Below are 15186 nucleotides of genomic sequence, written 5' to 3' on the forward strand. Positions count from 1 at the left end.
TCATAATTTACTGATAATGATAATATTATATAAAACAACTGGCATGGGCTTTTCTGCACTTTAGTAGGCCTACGTCACATTTTGTTGCCATTACCCACAGACTGTAGTCATTGCCATTACTCCTGTACCTAGTATTTCAGTAGCCTACTTCCTCCACCATTGTTATATACCATGTACATCAGAGAAATCTAAACATAAATAGACTACAATAAATTAAAAACACAAACAGATAGATAAACTGACAAGTTGGAGAATGACAGGTTTTCACATCCGGCTATACATCCTGTTTGGGTGTCGCGCATTAATGACGTAGGTTTAGCAGCAGCCGTAGCAGCAGCAGCAGTTCTCCCGTTGCTTTTGTTGACAACAGTTTTATTCTAACCCAAGACGGATTTAACAACACACGTAAGGTAAGTAGTTATACTCTTTTTTTTGCTGCAACACACGCTAAGCTATCCTTTTTTTCCTTTTTTTTTTTTTTAAGTTGCTCTGCAGTAGCACAGCCACATATGTTATGGTTAAATCAACGTTAGCACCAGCTGAACAGAACTTAACCTGTATTTTGTCATATTTAATAAGATAACCCCTCAACCTTTTAATGCTTCAAAAACCGAGACAAGGGAAGCATTAATAAGCGCTACATACTCTATAACACTATTCGGTGACTTCTACACCGTAGTGTAACTTGATTAAACTATAACTAAAACATCTAGCTTTATATTCTTCACGAGCTAGATTAAAATGTAGGTGCTTGTCTTACTTCCTTTAACAATAAAGTTAATTTGTCTCTGTGATTGACTCATGCACCATATGGCAAATATATTTAAAGGGAATACTACTAAACGATAACGTTATTACAGGGCATGTTAAGTGAACTGAATTGAGTATATTGTTTATAATCAGACATGCCAGATGTGCTTTGTAAGTTTGCAATGCTTTGTTAGAAAGTTTTTATTTCAAGCCAGCACTAGGTCTACAGCTGACAGGCACACAACTTGTAACAGAGACCCAAGATGATATTAAGTCTTTAGTCTTTAGTGACACAGGATTGTACATCCAATTATAATGTGCTTGACTTGTAAAGTATTTTAAAAGCTGTGATAACAGAGTTTTATAACATGAAACAGGCTTCAGTCCTTTAAAACAAGATATAGTCCTGTAACACCATCAATCTGTTGCTAATTTTATTATTGACATTTAATGCAAACATGCTCACCAAAAGTAAATAGAGTAATTTTGAATTGTCATATTAACTAACAATAAGGGCTTAGTGCTATTTTGAAATATTAATCGAGTAATCATTTTAGTCTATAAAACTCCATAAAGTTGAAAAAATAAATAAATAAATAAAGTGTGAAAAAGGCTCTGCACATGTCATGGAGCCTGAAGTGACATCCTCAAGTTGCCTCTTTTATCAAATAGTTCAACACCCAATACTGTCATTTACAAAATGAAAAAAAGAAGAAGAAGCAAATCCTTTATTTTAAGAAGCTTGGACCAGCAAGTCATTGACATTTTTGCTTGAAATGCCTGAAACGATTATGATTATTTTGATTATTGACACATCTTCCTATTAGTTTCTAATTTCAGAAAACTGTTGATAAGTAAGATTTTATTTTATTCTTTAGGACTGTATGTTGTCCCTCAGTTAACAACACAAGCTATATGTTAGATTCTGTTATGTTCACTTGTTTTATCTATGATGCCAAAAAGTCTGTAATTTCAGCCCATTTTGGTCAAACCGGAACAATGCACCCTTCCAGATGAACTACTTAATGTTATATTGAATGCAGTAGGCCTATTTGTGTCTAATCACAGATAACGGTGGTACTATGCAGGTTTGTTATGTGACGTTAAGTTTTCATTCCGTCATTCCCAGCATCATACATAAAGCAGATGATTTGACTGATAAGTTTCAGACTTGAGAATAGTAGAACTGTGGCTCCATATGCATCTCCCATCTATTCAGATGTCATTTCAGCCCTCAGGCCCTCTTCAAGATCAACAAACATGACAGGCACGCAACTTGGAATACAGGACAGCTTGATGCAATGAAACGACCCCGTGTTTTGTTACAATAAAAAATAACATCAGTCTCCAGTGAAATAGGAGTTCATATTCGAGCTTTATACGCGCTGGCATGTGAAGCATTTTCTGAGCAGCATCAACACAATAAAACAAAAGAGTAGAAGGAAGCTTTTTAGGAGAGAGCATTGTTGCACAAACCTTCTACACAGAAATGTAGAATCTGTAACTAGAGATTCATATTAATATGAAGGTAAATCTGACGATGATTTAGCTTCTTATTAATCTCTATAAACAGACGTCTGCAGCAAGTCCAGCTAACAATCCATTCTAGATCTAAAATTTAACTTGACGCTGTGTGATGAAAGCCCTTCAGTGTTCAGATTTCCCGACTTCCACGAATGCATCAGAAATGATAGATCCGACCTCTGTTCAACAAACTTCTCATATAAAAGCAGTTTTCTTCTCCTTGTGAGGACAGACCTGACAAAGCTTCATTTTTACTTTTTACTAATCTGCATCATGATGTTGAAATATTGGCAAAGGTAAGACCCGTTAATTAAAGCGAAGACAAGAAAAACTTAATTTTTCTGAAAACAATGCAGCACGCGGAAAAGGAAGTCGTTTATCACTAACCGCTGGCTACACGCCTGGCATGTTCACAGTTGTCCCCAGAGGCTATATCGTCACTAGGCTATAGCCGATGGGATCCGAGATTGCACAAACCTTAATTTCGTTATGCTCATACATCTTTGTATTTTAAAATGACATGAAAACTTTGACTAACAAACTGTTCATTAACAGTACCATACAGTTTATATTAATAATGCTGTTAACACACCAGGTACAATCAAAGAAAGATTTTGACTTTTTAGGGCAAGTGGCAACTCATATTGAATATATGAGGCAAAATCTGGGATTAGATGGTGACATGAGGACTGAAGCTTAGCTAATTAAGAAATATCACGTGGGAGGGATTGATGTTGTACTGAATATCATCACGGCTGTGATTTGGTCGTAGGGCAGAGGCCGCAGACCTCGAGTGTGATATTGCTTTAATACAACAGTTACACAAGCGGCAAATAGTAGTAACCAGTAACAATCAACAACAGATTATTTTTTGTTCCACCAACTGAACTAGTTCCACAACTTTAACTGAAACTGGACTTTTGTTGCCAAGCAACCCAACCATTCTCCTGCACTCTGTCTACAGGTTACCACAGCACAGCTGTTTTTTATCATGTACATGTATCTGTATGTTTTAATTTATCATCAACCAGAAATAAGAGTCTGCTGTGTGATTCAGAGGTACCAACTTGATTAATGTAGACACACACAGTCTGCTGTAATGTAAATGAACAGTATTCAGAACACCTGGCTGAGGCCGAGTGATACACAGTGAAATGTTCCAGTGATGCTGTACTATCATGTATATCGCCACTCATGGAATGCCTCTTGTCCAATCAGATTACTTGGTCAGAACTCACTGTTGTATAAATACTAAATATTATATACGTATTCTAAACTAATACTTTCAGGCTTCTGACTGGTTCCAGGAAGAGGGATCATATCAGTCCTACTCTAGCCTCTCTCACTGGCTTCTTTTGCTCTGATCTTAAATTTAGGGGTAACTGTGCCTATGCCGTCCCTACACAATCAGATCTGCCCTATATGTCGATCCATTTAAGTCTTACCTAAAAACTCAGTACTTTTATATGTCAGTGTTTGAGTCCTCTTGCCCTGAAGAGGAAGCATGTAGCCTGTATTTTGTGTTTTCTGTGTTGTTTTGTTCTCTCTCTTCCTGTTCTTTGATTGTTCCTTGTTTCTTTCATGCCTCATGCTTCACTTTGGTCTGCTGCTGTTTTTAAATGTGCTTTATAAATACATTTGATTGATATATTGATAAACTAAATTCTAACTAAAAGTGATGTATTTATTGAATTGAATACAGTATCTTGCATCTAATCTCAGATGCCAGTTACGCCTAGATTAGTCTACCAGGAACAGAAATTCCAACTAAATCAACCAGGAAAAGTTTTCTTTTAGCGCCCAGACAACAGCAGTAAGTTTCACTGAAAGCACACAACTGTAAAGAAGACATTCACTCCAGGAAATGAAATGACCTGCTCTTTTGTTGCAGTTAAAATGTGCAGACTCATACTTTGATGACACATTATTGCTCAATTAAGTATGCGTGCAGACATGTCCAGTAGTTTCAGGATTTTAAGAAGGAACAGGCCTCAGCTGTATAAAAAAGACGTGTTTAAATATCCTCAACAAGTCACGAACACAAAGTAAATAGTGGGTTCTCATTAGAGGTAGGCGCATTAACTCCTATCGTCTGCATGGTTCATTATTTAGGCTACAATATATAACTATACATATACAACATATTTTATCATAAATTCTCTTTTTATTAATATTTATAAAATTAATATGATTTTTATTTACCCACTAATCGTTTAGCCTAGCAAAATGTTGTGACACCCGCCAGTGACTTCTCCCAAAGTCTTGATTTGTTTGACCAACAATTACATAGCCACATAATTAAAACAGTAATATGGTTTTTAAAATGCCTAATTAAAAACCAACATAGTGAATTACACTTCTCATAGTTATGAGCATTTATTTTTAATATACTGTGTCATATTTGACTCTTCATTTTCTAAACAACGAATCACTGCTGCTACCCCAGATAACAGCAGAAAATCTTGCCTATCGAACAAGGTTCAGGAAGAAAAGGGCACCGAGGTCTTGTCTTAGTTTTAATGTTGCAGTTTGCAATCACAGGACAAGTGACAGCCGACTACAGAAGTAATGTTTACAAAATTAAAAATACTGCAGTCTTACATAAGCCCTTCCGGCAGTTCCAGCTATCTAGCTTGCAGTCATTTACCATGAGCTCATCCTTCGTCATTGTACCTGTCAGTGTTTACTGTAAGCTAACACGAGCTAACTGACATTATTACGTGTCAACATTTACCGAGTTTTCTGCCAAGAGGATGCCTTTAAGTGTCGGTTTGTTTAGCTTTCTGTGGAACAATCCATCAAACTGCTGACACATCGCAAATTTCACTAAACGTTCGGTTAATGCTATAGTGTCAGCCGGGTCATGTCAGCGATAGTTAGCTGCGATCATGTTTCATGAAAAGCAGTGATCGGACATTTGCATGTGTGTCCTCGTGAAAAGTGCTCTGCATTCAGTGTTGGCTTGTCTATGATGCTCTCTGCAGGACAACACTGAAATGTAATCCATCTTTTCACTTTGTTGTATATGTTGGGATTTGATTGTAATGAGGCACGGGAAATTTAGGTCACAATGAAAAACGGTGTATTTAGCTTGACGGCTAAAGACAAAAGCTATGTATTTTTAACCTGTGATTTTGGTGGATCCTGCTGGCTGTCTGGGACCTGACTGTATTATTCTGTGCTCTTCCACAGTTCAGAGTCATGCAGGTTAATTGGTGGCTCTAAATTGGCTGTAGGTGCAAATTCGAGCTCCTCTTAGGCCTGGAATAGGAATTTTTGTAATGTATTTTTAAAAAGTGTTTTTAAACTTCAGCTACAGTGGGACAGCTTAGTTTGAAACTAAGATATAATGGTGTGAGAGGTCAGCAGAAACTGTCGGTTAAAACAGCAGGTCAGAGGTCTGAGGTCTTCACCCAAACTGTGGGTGGAGTGATGTACAACACTTGTTTCACTTTATTTGCTTTTTCTGTTTTTATTTAGGCATTCAAAACAATTTTGTTTACTCACTTGCATTTTCTGTTCTACAATCTTTTCATTTATTTGTCGTAATGGCACAAAATGTGAAGCGTTAACTTCCTTTGAAATGCCGTATCTTCAAGGGTTTTCCATTGTATAACCGTCGGTATAAATAGAAATTTAAATCAATAGCAGCATCAGAGATTTTTGAGCTGCTCTGCGTATCTGCTTATCCATCTAAGGAGACCACGGCTTCTCCCTAACTGACGCGTGGGAGGAGAAGGAAGGAGAGGAATTAGTAGGAACTGTAAATCATTTCTCATGTATTCTCCTTCCCGTTGTTATCTCAACAGTGTCTGATTTCAACAGGGAGTAAATCAAAATAAGCACGCATGATACTGTCAAAATGCTCTTTCATTGTGACTAAAGAGCACTAAGCCTGTCTCAAATGACACTGAATTATTGCGACCATATTCCAGACGCCTTTTCTTTGCGTTATGAATTGTCTCTAAATCTGCTCCGTGCTTTCTTTCACAGGAGATGTCATCTTTGTGTGGCACCAGCAACTGCTGCCAAGATGCAGGTCAAGAGGCCGCCGAGAAACAGGCAAGCCTAACATGACAGATAAACACTGTGAACAGAATGAAAGGTGCTATAAATACGTCTGAACTCGGCAGATGTCTGTGAGAGAGAGAGAGTAAACTACAAGGTATATCTAATGGGATTTCAGTTATCTTTACTTATTTTGAGTAGCTATAATCATACTGAGAACTGTTAAAGAAGTTTCTATTATCATGTCACTGTCCTGGTACAGCATGATTCAAGACATACTTTGGGAAAGGTTAAAAGCACAGAGCAACCACACATATGGCTATGTATGGTGTTTTTTTTAGATTTATCGTATTGTCAACAAATCACATGAAAACTCCTAAAGTCCGACTCATTGTCAAACCTTTTAGTTCCCATCCATCTATCCAGCCATCCGACTATTATCTACACCGCTTATCCTGTTCAGGGTCGCAGGCTGGAGTCTATCCCAGCTGGGCGAGAGGCGGGCTTACACCCTGGACTGATCGCCAGTCAATCACAGTGCTGACACATACACACACAGAGACAGACAACAGAAGAGACAGAAAGGCCCACTTCGTCCAAACCAGGGCTTCGAACGAGGAAGCGTTAACCACTGCTCCTCCGTGCAGCCCCCTTTTAGTTTTCCACTGAAGTCATAAAGTTTAAACAAACAAAAAAAACCTGAATCATTAGGCTCAATCATTTCCTGAAAGCACTTATCAAAGAGGATAAACTAGTTTTTTTCTAAGGGACTATTTTTAGCTGTGGATAAATACACAGTCTCAACTCTTGCAAGTGTTGATGACAGTAGGGCGGAGTAGGCTATGTGATTTACCGATGATTCAAATTAAATAACCGAGTGTGTTCAAGGTAAATAAGAAAAATGTCACTCACTGTCATGGTTTTGTTATAGGTCAATGAACTCATTTGCACAGAGGATGTTGCATGCAAATTTACTTCCAAGTCACAGTTTTGCTTGTGACATTGTTACAGCGACACCAAAAACTGCAACATTAAAGCACTGTGTTTATCAGTTGAAGATGTGCATTCAGTTGCTTTTAATCTAAGTCCGTGGTTCTTAACTGGTGGGTCGCAGATGTGTTTGCTTGTGGCAAAAAGTTGATGCTGCGCTTTTATTTTGAAGGACATTGGTTTCCTATGACGTGCATGCAGTAGAAGTTTAGTTCATTCACACTCTATTCCAGCTACAGTTACATTTACATTCTTGAAACTTGATGATCCCTACAGTAGCTGCCTTTATGTTGCATTTTTTAGTGTATTTCTGTTGAAAAAAGGCCGTTAATTTAATGATTTGTAGAGTGAATATTTTCCTCTTGCACTGCTGTCTGCTGGTCATTTTGCCTGACTATTCTACTGCTGAGCTTGTGAAGCTGACATACTGTGATGTTTTTTTCCATCTCAGGTCCAAACTGCACCATTTTTCATTAAATAAATTTGAGTGGTTGAAAAATGTCAGAGATTTAGGTCGCAATTCGTCATTAAGGAGGTGTTGGTGGGTCCTGAGGCTAGGCCAGTTGAGAACAAAGTGCTCTAAGTGATATATTTAAAGAGTGTTTAATGTGAGCTGTGATAAATACGTGAACAGTGTTTTGGTTTGTTGCAGGAGAAGGAGCATCCCCGCGTGCTCATCCCCGAGTTATGCCGACTCTTCTACCAGCTGGGATGGGTGACGGGGACGGGCGGAGGGATCAGTCTGAAACGAGGGTTTGTATTTTATTAATTTCTCGCAGAATATTGTGAAGGATCGGAAATAGATTTTTTATCAATGCTTAATAACTTTACTTGTACTTTAGTTTGAACTTTTTCTGTATACATACATTGAAATGTGATGCCAAAAAAAATGAAAGCTTTTATGGAGTGTTTAGAATGTTCCTATGCTGACAGAAGTGCAGTGAGGTTGATGTGAGGTCACTTCTATCTGTTTTGACAATCTGCGCAAATCTTGGGTGACGACAAAGGCCACTGTTGTGCTTTAATGAAACAGAATTCAAAGTGAAGGCTTTGACAGGTTATTACAAGCATTTTTGAACTGTGTTGTTGTGGATGGCAGCTATAAAGAAAGCGCCACCCATTAGCATATCCTTGTTTGAAATGGGGAATGGCAGACACATATTTAAGCCAGCAGGGGAGTTGTTGAAACACAAGATGAAACGATTTACTGACCTCCGCTTCATTTATGCGTGTTTGGTGTAGTGAAAAAAAAACAACTCCTACTTAGAGTTTCCTCTGACCTTGTTCAATTATTATACCTTTAGATTCAGGTGGAATATAAGCAGCTCCAAACCACTCTTCAATACTTCCACTATGTAGAGTACCACTTCTCAAAATCATGTTTTTCTGAGAGATAAATGATTCTTTTCTAGCTGTCTGTTTAAAATCTCCACATCGTTATAAATAGTACACATTTGAAGAACATCATCTACACAGTCTAACTAACGAGATCTGTTCATATTGTGGCTCTTTTTACACTGTTCCTTTTATTTAATGGTGCATTAATTTTTTGGCTCATAAACCTTTAAGCTGTTATATTAAAACAAAGCCCCTCAAACTACACACTAATTACTGTAGATAAAAGAAAGCTGATGAAAATATGTAATACATACAGCAGTGAGAATAGACAACAGTGTTGTCAGATGTTTTAGACAAAAATTCCAATAAGTGTATTTTTATATTGTGTGAGTGCAGGTCTGAATTTTAACTTTTGAAGCTTTTTTTTTTGCTTTGCTTTGACTCAGAAATGACTCAGAGCCTGAGGCGGCCTCGCCAAACCTTGCACAAGAAAAATCAATAGGCTACTCCTTTATACTTCTTTATACACTGTGGGGTTTTTACAAGATAAAGAAGAATACAGTGGCTTTACTCTGTACATTATATAGGGAAACATTAAGGCTCTCAGTTTTTAAGGGAATGCTAAGATGTAGAGCGGAACAATTGGGGCTGTGTTAACTCTGAAAGCAGTCTGTGAGGGTTCTTTTATTATAGCAAACTGGCTGCAAACTGATGATGATGATAATACACACCATACTGTATAACTTACAGAGAGCACATCTTCATTGCACCATCAGGCGTCCAGAAAGAGAGGATACAGGTGAGCCGATTGAACTACAGTGTGAAATATTGCTCTGTTAAAGTGATAATCTCAAAGATTTTCATGTGAATAAATGTCTGGTAAGTCACTATCTATCGTCGAATGAGGTAACACAATGGTGATTGAGCCGATGGCCCACTGAAGTATTATGGACTGGGTGTCTGGTGCGACTTTTAGGGGAAATAATCGCAAGCAGCGCCGAGTTAGTGACGCTTTTTCCATCACCCAGCAGTGGTTGGTCTGCCAGAGAGGGTAGGCTGGGCTAAGCGGCTGCTTTTCCGTTCTCTGCAAGTGTTGCGAGTAAACAGTAATCTACTATGGCTGAACAAACAAAGAAGAGATCGATGACTACAGATAGAACTTCAAAAATAAGTGAATATCCAAAGAAAAAGAAACAAATTCGATGCACAGAAGAAGGCAAACAGTCTATAAAGGAAAGCGACCGTCAGCGAGGAAAATCAAGAGTTACAACCGGAGCCAACCGTGGACGTCACACATGCTGCGAAGTGTGCTCAATTACCGTTTAACCGCCATGGGTGCTGGCGAAGAGAACGAAACTGAGATCTTCGAGATTATCACTTTAAGAACAGTTCTGATTGAGCAGTATTCAGATAAGAATTTAGGTTAAGTTAACTAAGTTTTAAATCATTCTAATGTTTGTGCTTCCCAGCCAGATGACATGTTTGTGTGTGACGTGGAGGAGAAGGACGTCAGCTGTCCTCCTGCCTGGAAGAAGTTAAAGAAGAGCCAGTGCACACCGCTGTTCATGAATGCTTACACTATGAGAGGTGAGTCACTCGATTGCATTCACACTCATACCACCAATTAGTTCTTTAATTAAGTCAATGATGTGCTTGTTTTGTGTGTGTGTGAGTCCTATTTATAGTGTGCTACAGTGTTCCTGATTTAACAAATCAGTATAACACAAATTTAATGTCCATAAACATGTGGTTTAGATCAGCGGTTCTCAACTGGTCTAGCCTCAGGACCCACCAACACCTCCTTAATGACAAATCGCCACCCAAATTTCTGAAATTTTTCAACCACTCAAATGTATTTAATGAAAAATGGTTCAGTTTGGACCTGAGATGGAAAAAAAACATCACAGTATGTCAGCTTCACAAGCTCAGCAGTATAATAGTCAAGCAAAATATCCAGCAGACGGCAGTGCAAGAGGAAAATATTCACTCTTCTAATCATTTAATTAATGGCCTTTTATCAACAGAAATACACAAAAAAATGCAACATAAAGGCAGCTACTGTAGGGCTCATCAAGTTTCAAGAATGTCAATGTAACTGTAGCTGGAATAGAGTGTGAATAAACTACACTACTACTGCATGCACGTCATAGGAAACCAATGTCCTTCAAAATAAAAGCGCAGCTTCGACTTTTTGCCCCAGCTGTTTTTTTTTCAACCACACATCCACGACCCACTGAAAACAGCTCTGCGACCCACTTTTGGGTCCGGACCCACCAGTTGAGAACCACGGGTTTAGATGATGATGATGATACGACTTAATTGTCAGAGGACGTCTGACAAAAAATGTATCTTGCCCCACAGCGGCTCAATTTGCAACCACTAAGACAGTTTTTTGTATGATTCATTTACTCTGAAACAAGTGCAGAAGATTTTTTCTACAAATTAATACTCTCCACTGCTGAAGCTCCAGTTTGTTTTAATAGTGCTTTTAGAGAAAGTTCCAGGAATTGCACTTTTACAAAGAAGCAGACGGGGTTACACTCTGGAGATACTGTTGTTTATTGTAATTACATTCTGATACTGAAGCCTCTTAAATAAGAACCCTTTCCAACACAATTTAATAAGTCATTTTTAATACTTTGCATCTTGATGTCTCATCTTTTGCTTTTTTTCCTTTTAACAATTATTAATCGACAAAGACCATACCAGAGAGGACCATTAAAAAATAAAAATCAGCTTTTTCTTTGCTAAAAAACAGGAGCACAGGCAGTTATACACACCCACTCCAAGGCTGCTGTCATGGCAACACTGCTGTATCCTGGCAAAGAGTTCAGGATAACACACCAGGAGATGATCAAGGGGATCCGTAAGGGCACCTCAGGCACTAACTATCGGTATGTAATCAAGCAGCAAGATTAGTGAAGTCCAAATATGCCAGAAGCATTTTCCATCTCGTAGTCAAGTTTGTAAAATTTTGTTATCAAGGAATCTGAAAAGTCAGAGAAATCACAGCTGAAGACTTTTGAATGGGAAAGATGACCCTAATAAATGGTGATAAAACTGTTACTGGTTGCTGAAATGTTGGTGGACTAAGTTTCAGTAGCATGGCATTGAGCTTAAGGCTCAAATTGTGCTATAAAACGTCTCTCAAAGCAAACTCAGAGGGGAGTGAGTGAGCAAAAATTGTAGAGGATTATAAGTAATAATAAAAATAATGTAGCTGTATTTATAATGCCCCTTTGTAAAACACAGACGCACGTTAATATGACCGGAAAAAAGCTGTTATATATACACAGAATACGCATTTTGTTGGAAACTTGTAGCTACATATGCCTGCAAGAGTCTAATGTCATTAGTCTACAGTGAACAAAGACATCATTTAGTGTGTATTTCCTTGTTAACTACTTTAGGTCTAATCTTTATTTACAGATTCTACATAGAAATGTAGAATCTGTAGGCGGGGACGTGGATTTAAGGGACGGCAAGTGTTCTGGTTTCAGTTTGTAGTACGCTTGTATTCCGAGTAATATTGACCAATCACGTATCAGCAGGCTGCGGCGTATGCAGGAAAAACAGTCCGTGTGGAGAGCAAAAGCAGGCGGAACGTAATCCACCGTAATGACATCTCGGCTCCCATCAGCGTCATCTGACAATAATTTACCTTCTCATTAATCTCTATAAACAGACATCTGCATGCTAACAGCTAACAATCTGTTCTAGATCTAAAATTCAACTTTAAAATTCCCTTGACGCTTCGTCGCGAAAGCCGTTCAGCGTTCAGATTTCCCGACTTCCTCGAATGCATCAGAAATGATTGATCCGACCTCCGTTCAACAAGCGAGCATTTTTTGACTTTATACTTATCTGCATCATGATGTTGTTATTTCGGAAAAGGCAAGACCTGTTAATTAAAGTAAATCGCAAGAAAAACGGTTTCTTTTTCTGTAAACGATGCAGCACGCGGAAGTCGTTTACCACTAACCGCTGGCTACATGCCCGACATGTTCACCGCTGTCCCCAGAGGCTATATCGTCGTCAGACTGGAGCCGATGGGATCCGAGATTGCTTTAGGGCTAACTTCAGAGCCGTCACTTGTTTCCACTGGAGTTTGCAGGCTGTAAGAATACAAACTTAAGCACAATAAGATGGCACTGAATGTGTTAAGAATGCTAACACTATGAGTATGGAGTGTTTGTTTTTCTGTGTGTTTTGCTCTGCCAAGGACAAAATGAATGAAAGCTTGCCGCCAAACAATTAATCAAGGTGCAGTTCTGGCAGTGGTTCACAAACTATTGGTCTGACTGTTGAAGGTCTAGCATCGCCTGCTATGGAAGGCGGCAACCTCGTTCTTGCAGCTTACGTGTTAGACTCCTTGTCTTTATCAGGGTTTTAAAAAGCATGACCGTGGCACAGCAAATCATCCACATTAAGAACACTATGTAATCGTATTCTTTGGGTATTTGCAACTAAAACACATTACGATTTGAACACTTTCTTCTTGGCCCCGATCCCTTTGTACATAAATGTGCCCTGTCTTGCCTTAATTATCTCAACAATCCTGATGCAAATCACAGGCTGAAACACGCGAGTCCCGACCACAGAGCTGTTTTGTATCACACAGGATTGATGCCAGAATTTTTGTTTTATCAGATCGCCTGAAATGATCTTTTATGCATTTTGTTTCAGTTTTAGTTTGTGCATAAAATCGGGGACATTGCGAAATTATACTTTTCATAGTCATTTTGAATTGCCTCATATTATGTAAGGGTTCCACTCAATTTGGCATTGATTGAAAAGCCTGATAGGAATAACATTTGCACAGTTCAAAGATTTCACAGCGTGCTCATTTCCCATACAGGCAGCAGAGAAAAGGGGGAAGCATTGCCAGAGGTTTAGATTGATCCTCTCTGGTTAGGCTGGGAAAGAGGCAGTAAAGAGTGTGTTGGATTACAGCAGCAACTCCATTATTTTCATTAGTCATGAGTTTGATTTAATAATTCAGTTGGTGAATGTCAAAACATGGTCAGAAAGGTCAGAGGTGACAACTTAAACATGCTTGTTTTGTTTAACAGTCAAAAAGATAATCCAGCCAAAAAGAGAAAAACCCAGCAAATCCTCACATTTGGGACGCTGGAGTCAGGAAATGTTAAAGGGGTATTTTGTCTGGATAAATTACTCAAATCATTTTCAGTATGATGCCTGATTTACTGCAACTGTATGACTTTGATTTGATTGCCTGACAATCAGAGACTGTACAGCAGACGGTGGTATCGAGCTTGTAAAACAGGCATGTAAAGGCTCTGTCTGACAGCACTGTGGTGGCAGAAGTTTATGCCTGACAAAGAAAGCAGCCAGCATGTAATGTGTCATTTTATATGCTCATATATATATTCATAAATCCAGGTATGATGACACCTTGGTCGTGCCTATAATCGAAAACACACCAGAGGAGAAGGACCTGAAAGACCGGATGGCTTTTGCAATGGAGGAGTACCCGAACACATGTGCTGTTCTTGTCCGCCGACACGGTGTCTATGTCTGGGGGGAGTCGTGGGAAAAGGCCAAGACCATGTGAGTGTTTGCATCCCACTATTAACCTCGTGCATCGTCTATATGACCAAGAATATATATATTTTTAATGTATCTGTAAGTTACAGCAGAGGGAATAATGTTCTTCATGTATGTTTTCTCCTCCTACACTCAAAACCTTGTTGCATTCTGTAGGTGTGAATGCTACGACTACCTGTTCGACATCGCCGTCCAGATGAAGCAGTGCGGACTGGACCCCTCTGCCCTCCCAACGGAAGAAAAGGGAATAGAGTGACATTCAGTGGTGCTTTTTGAAAGAGAAATTTGTAGCAGAAAGGTCAGTGGAGTTCAATCAGGGGAGCTGATTGTAATCATTTGCCTTTCACGCCGGCCTGCTTCAAATTCCATGAAATTCGATGGTAAGGGCAGATTCAGAGTTGAAGGAGATTGAATGCCTGTGATCCGTAAGCACCTGGAGGTACGCTGCAAAGCACTGTGGGACAACTCATGAGTGAGCAGCCGTCAAATAAAAGGTCTTCAGGTTCAAATGCTTTTCTATTTAGGTCTGACTGCACTGGACTCTAGGTCCTGGTGTATGTCAGGCATGAGCATACTGTGCATCTCAATTGACCTGTAATGGTGATAAATGCCTTTGCTTCAATCAATAAAGCTGATGGAATGTAATTCTTGAGTTGCAGAAATTATTTGGAAATTCTGACTTTAAAAATAATACCAAACTAAAATTAACTATGAACCAATTTTTACTATTTATTTTCTATGGGGGCCGTATCATTTGAGTGGATGTTCTCATATTTTCATGGGTTTCACATTTTTGGGTGTTTATTGTTCACAGTGAAAAAGTGAAAACTGCATAATTCCGTGTTTTTCCAGAATCACATTTTTAAAAAGGTCGCCTCTGAAACGGGCCGTTCAAAACAGCTGCAGGTTTTTACGCAGCACCTACGTCATTCACCTCAGGCTGCCTTCTTGCACCAGCTTGTAGTCAAGATTTCAACTCACCATTTCAATGTCTCCTGGCGATTCTGG

General features: G+C 38.9%; 1 protein-coding gene across 1 annotated transcript; it reads left to right on the plus strand.

The window, feature by feature from the left end:
• The first annotated feature begins 345 nt into the window (after positions 1 to 345).
• On the plus strand, positions 346 to 14811 carry apip (APAF1 interacting protein). The gene is made up of 8 exons (XM_069658933.1): positions 346 to 410; positions 6268 to 6336; positions 7925 to 8025; positions 9361 to 9409; positions 10080 to 10197; positions 11369 to 11504; positions 14014 to 14181; positions 14335 to 14811. The coding sequence occupies exons 2-8, from the start codon at positions 6271 to 6273 to the stop codon at positions 14432 to 14434; spliced, it is 738 nt and encodes a 245-aa protein (XP_069515034.1). The 5' UTR covers positions 346 to 410; positions 6268 to 6270; the 3' UTR covers positions 14435 to 14811.
• Positions 14812 to 15186: the final 375 nt, after the last annotated feature.

Source organism: Semicossyphus pulcher, unplaced genomic scaffold (assembly GCF_022749685.1).
Source record: "Semicossyphus pulcher isolate SPU_LCO1_2020_fin unplaced genomic scaffold, fSemPul1.0.p SCAF_1, whole genome shotgun sequence".
Taxonomy (NCBI): Eukaryota; Metazoa; Chordata; class Actinopteri; order Labriformes; family Labridae; genus Semicossyphus; species Semicossyphus pulcher.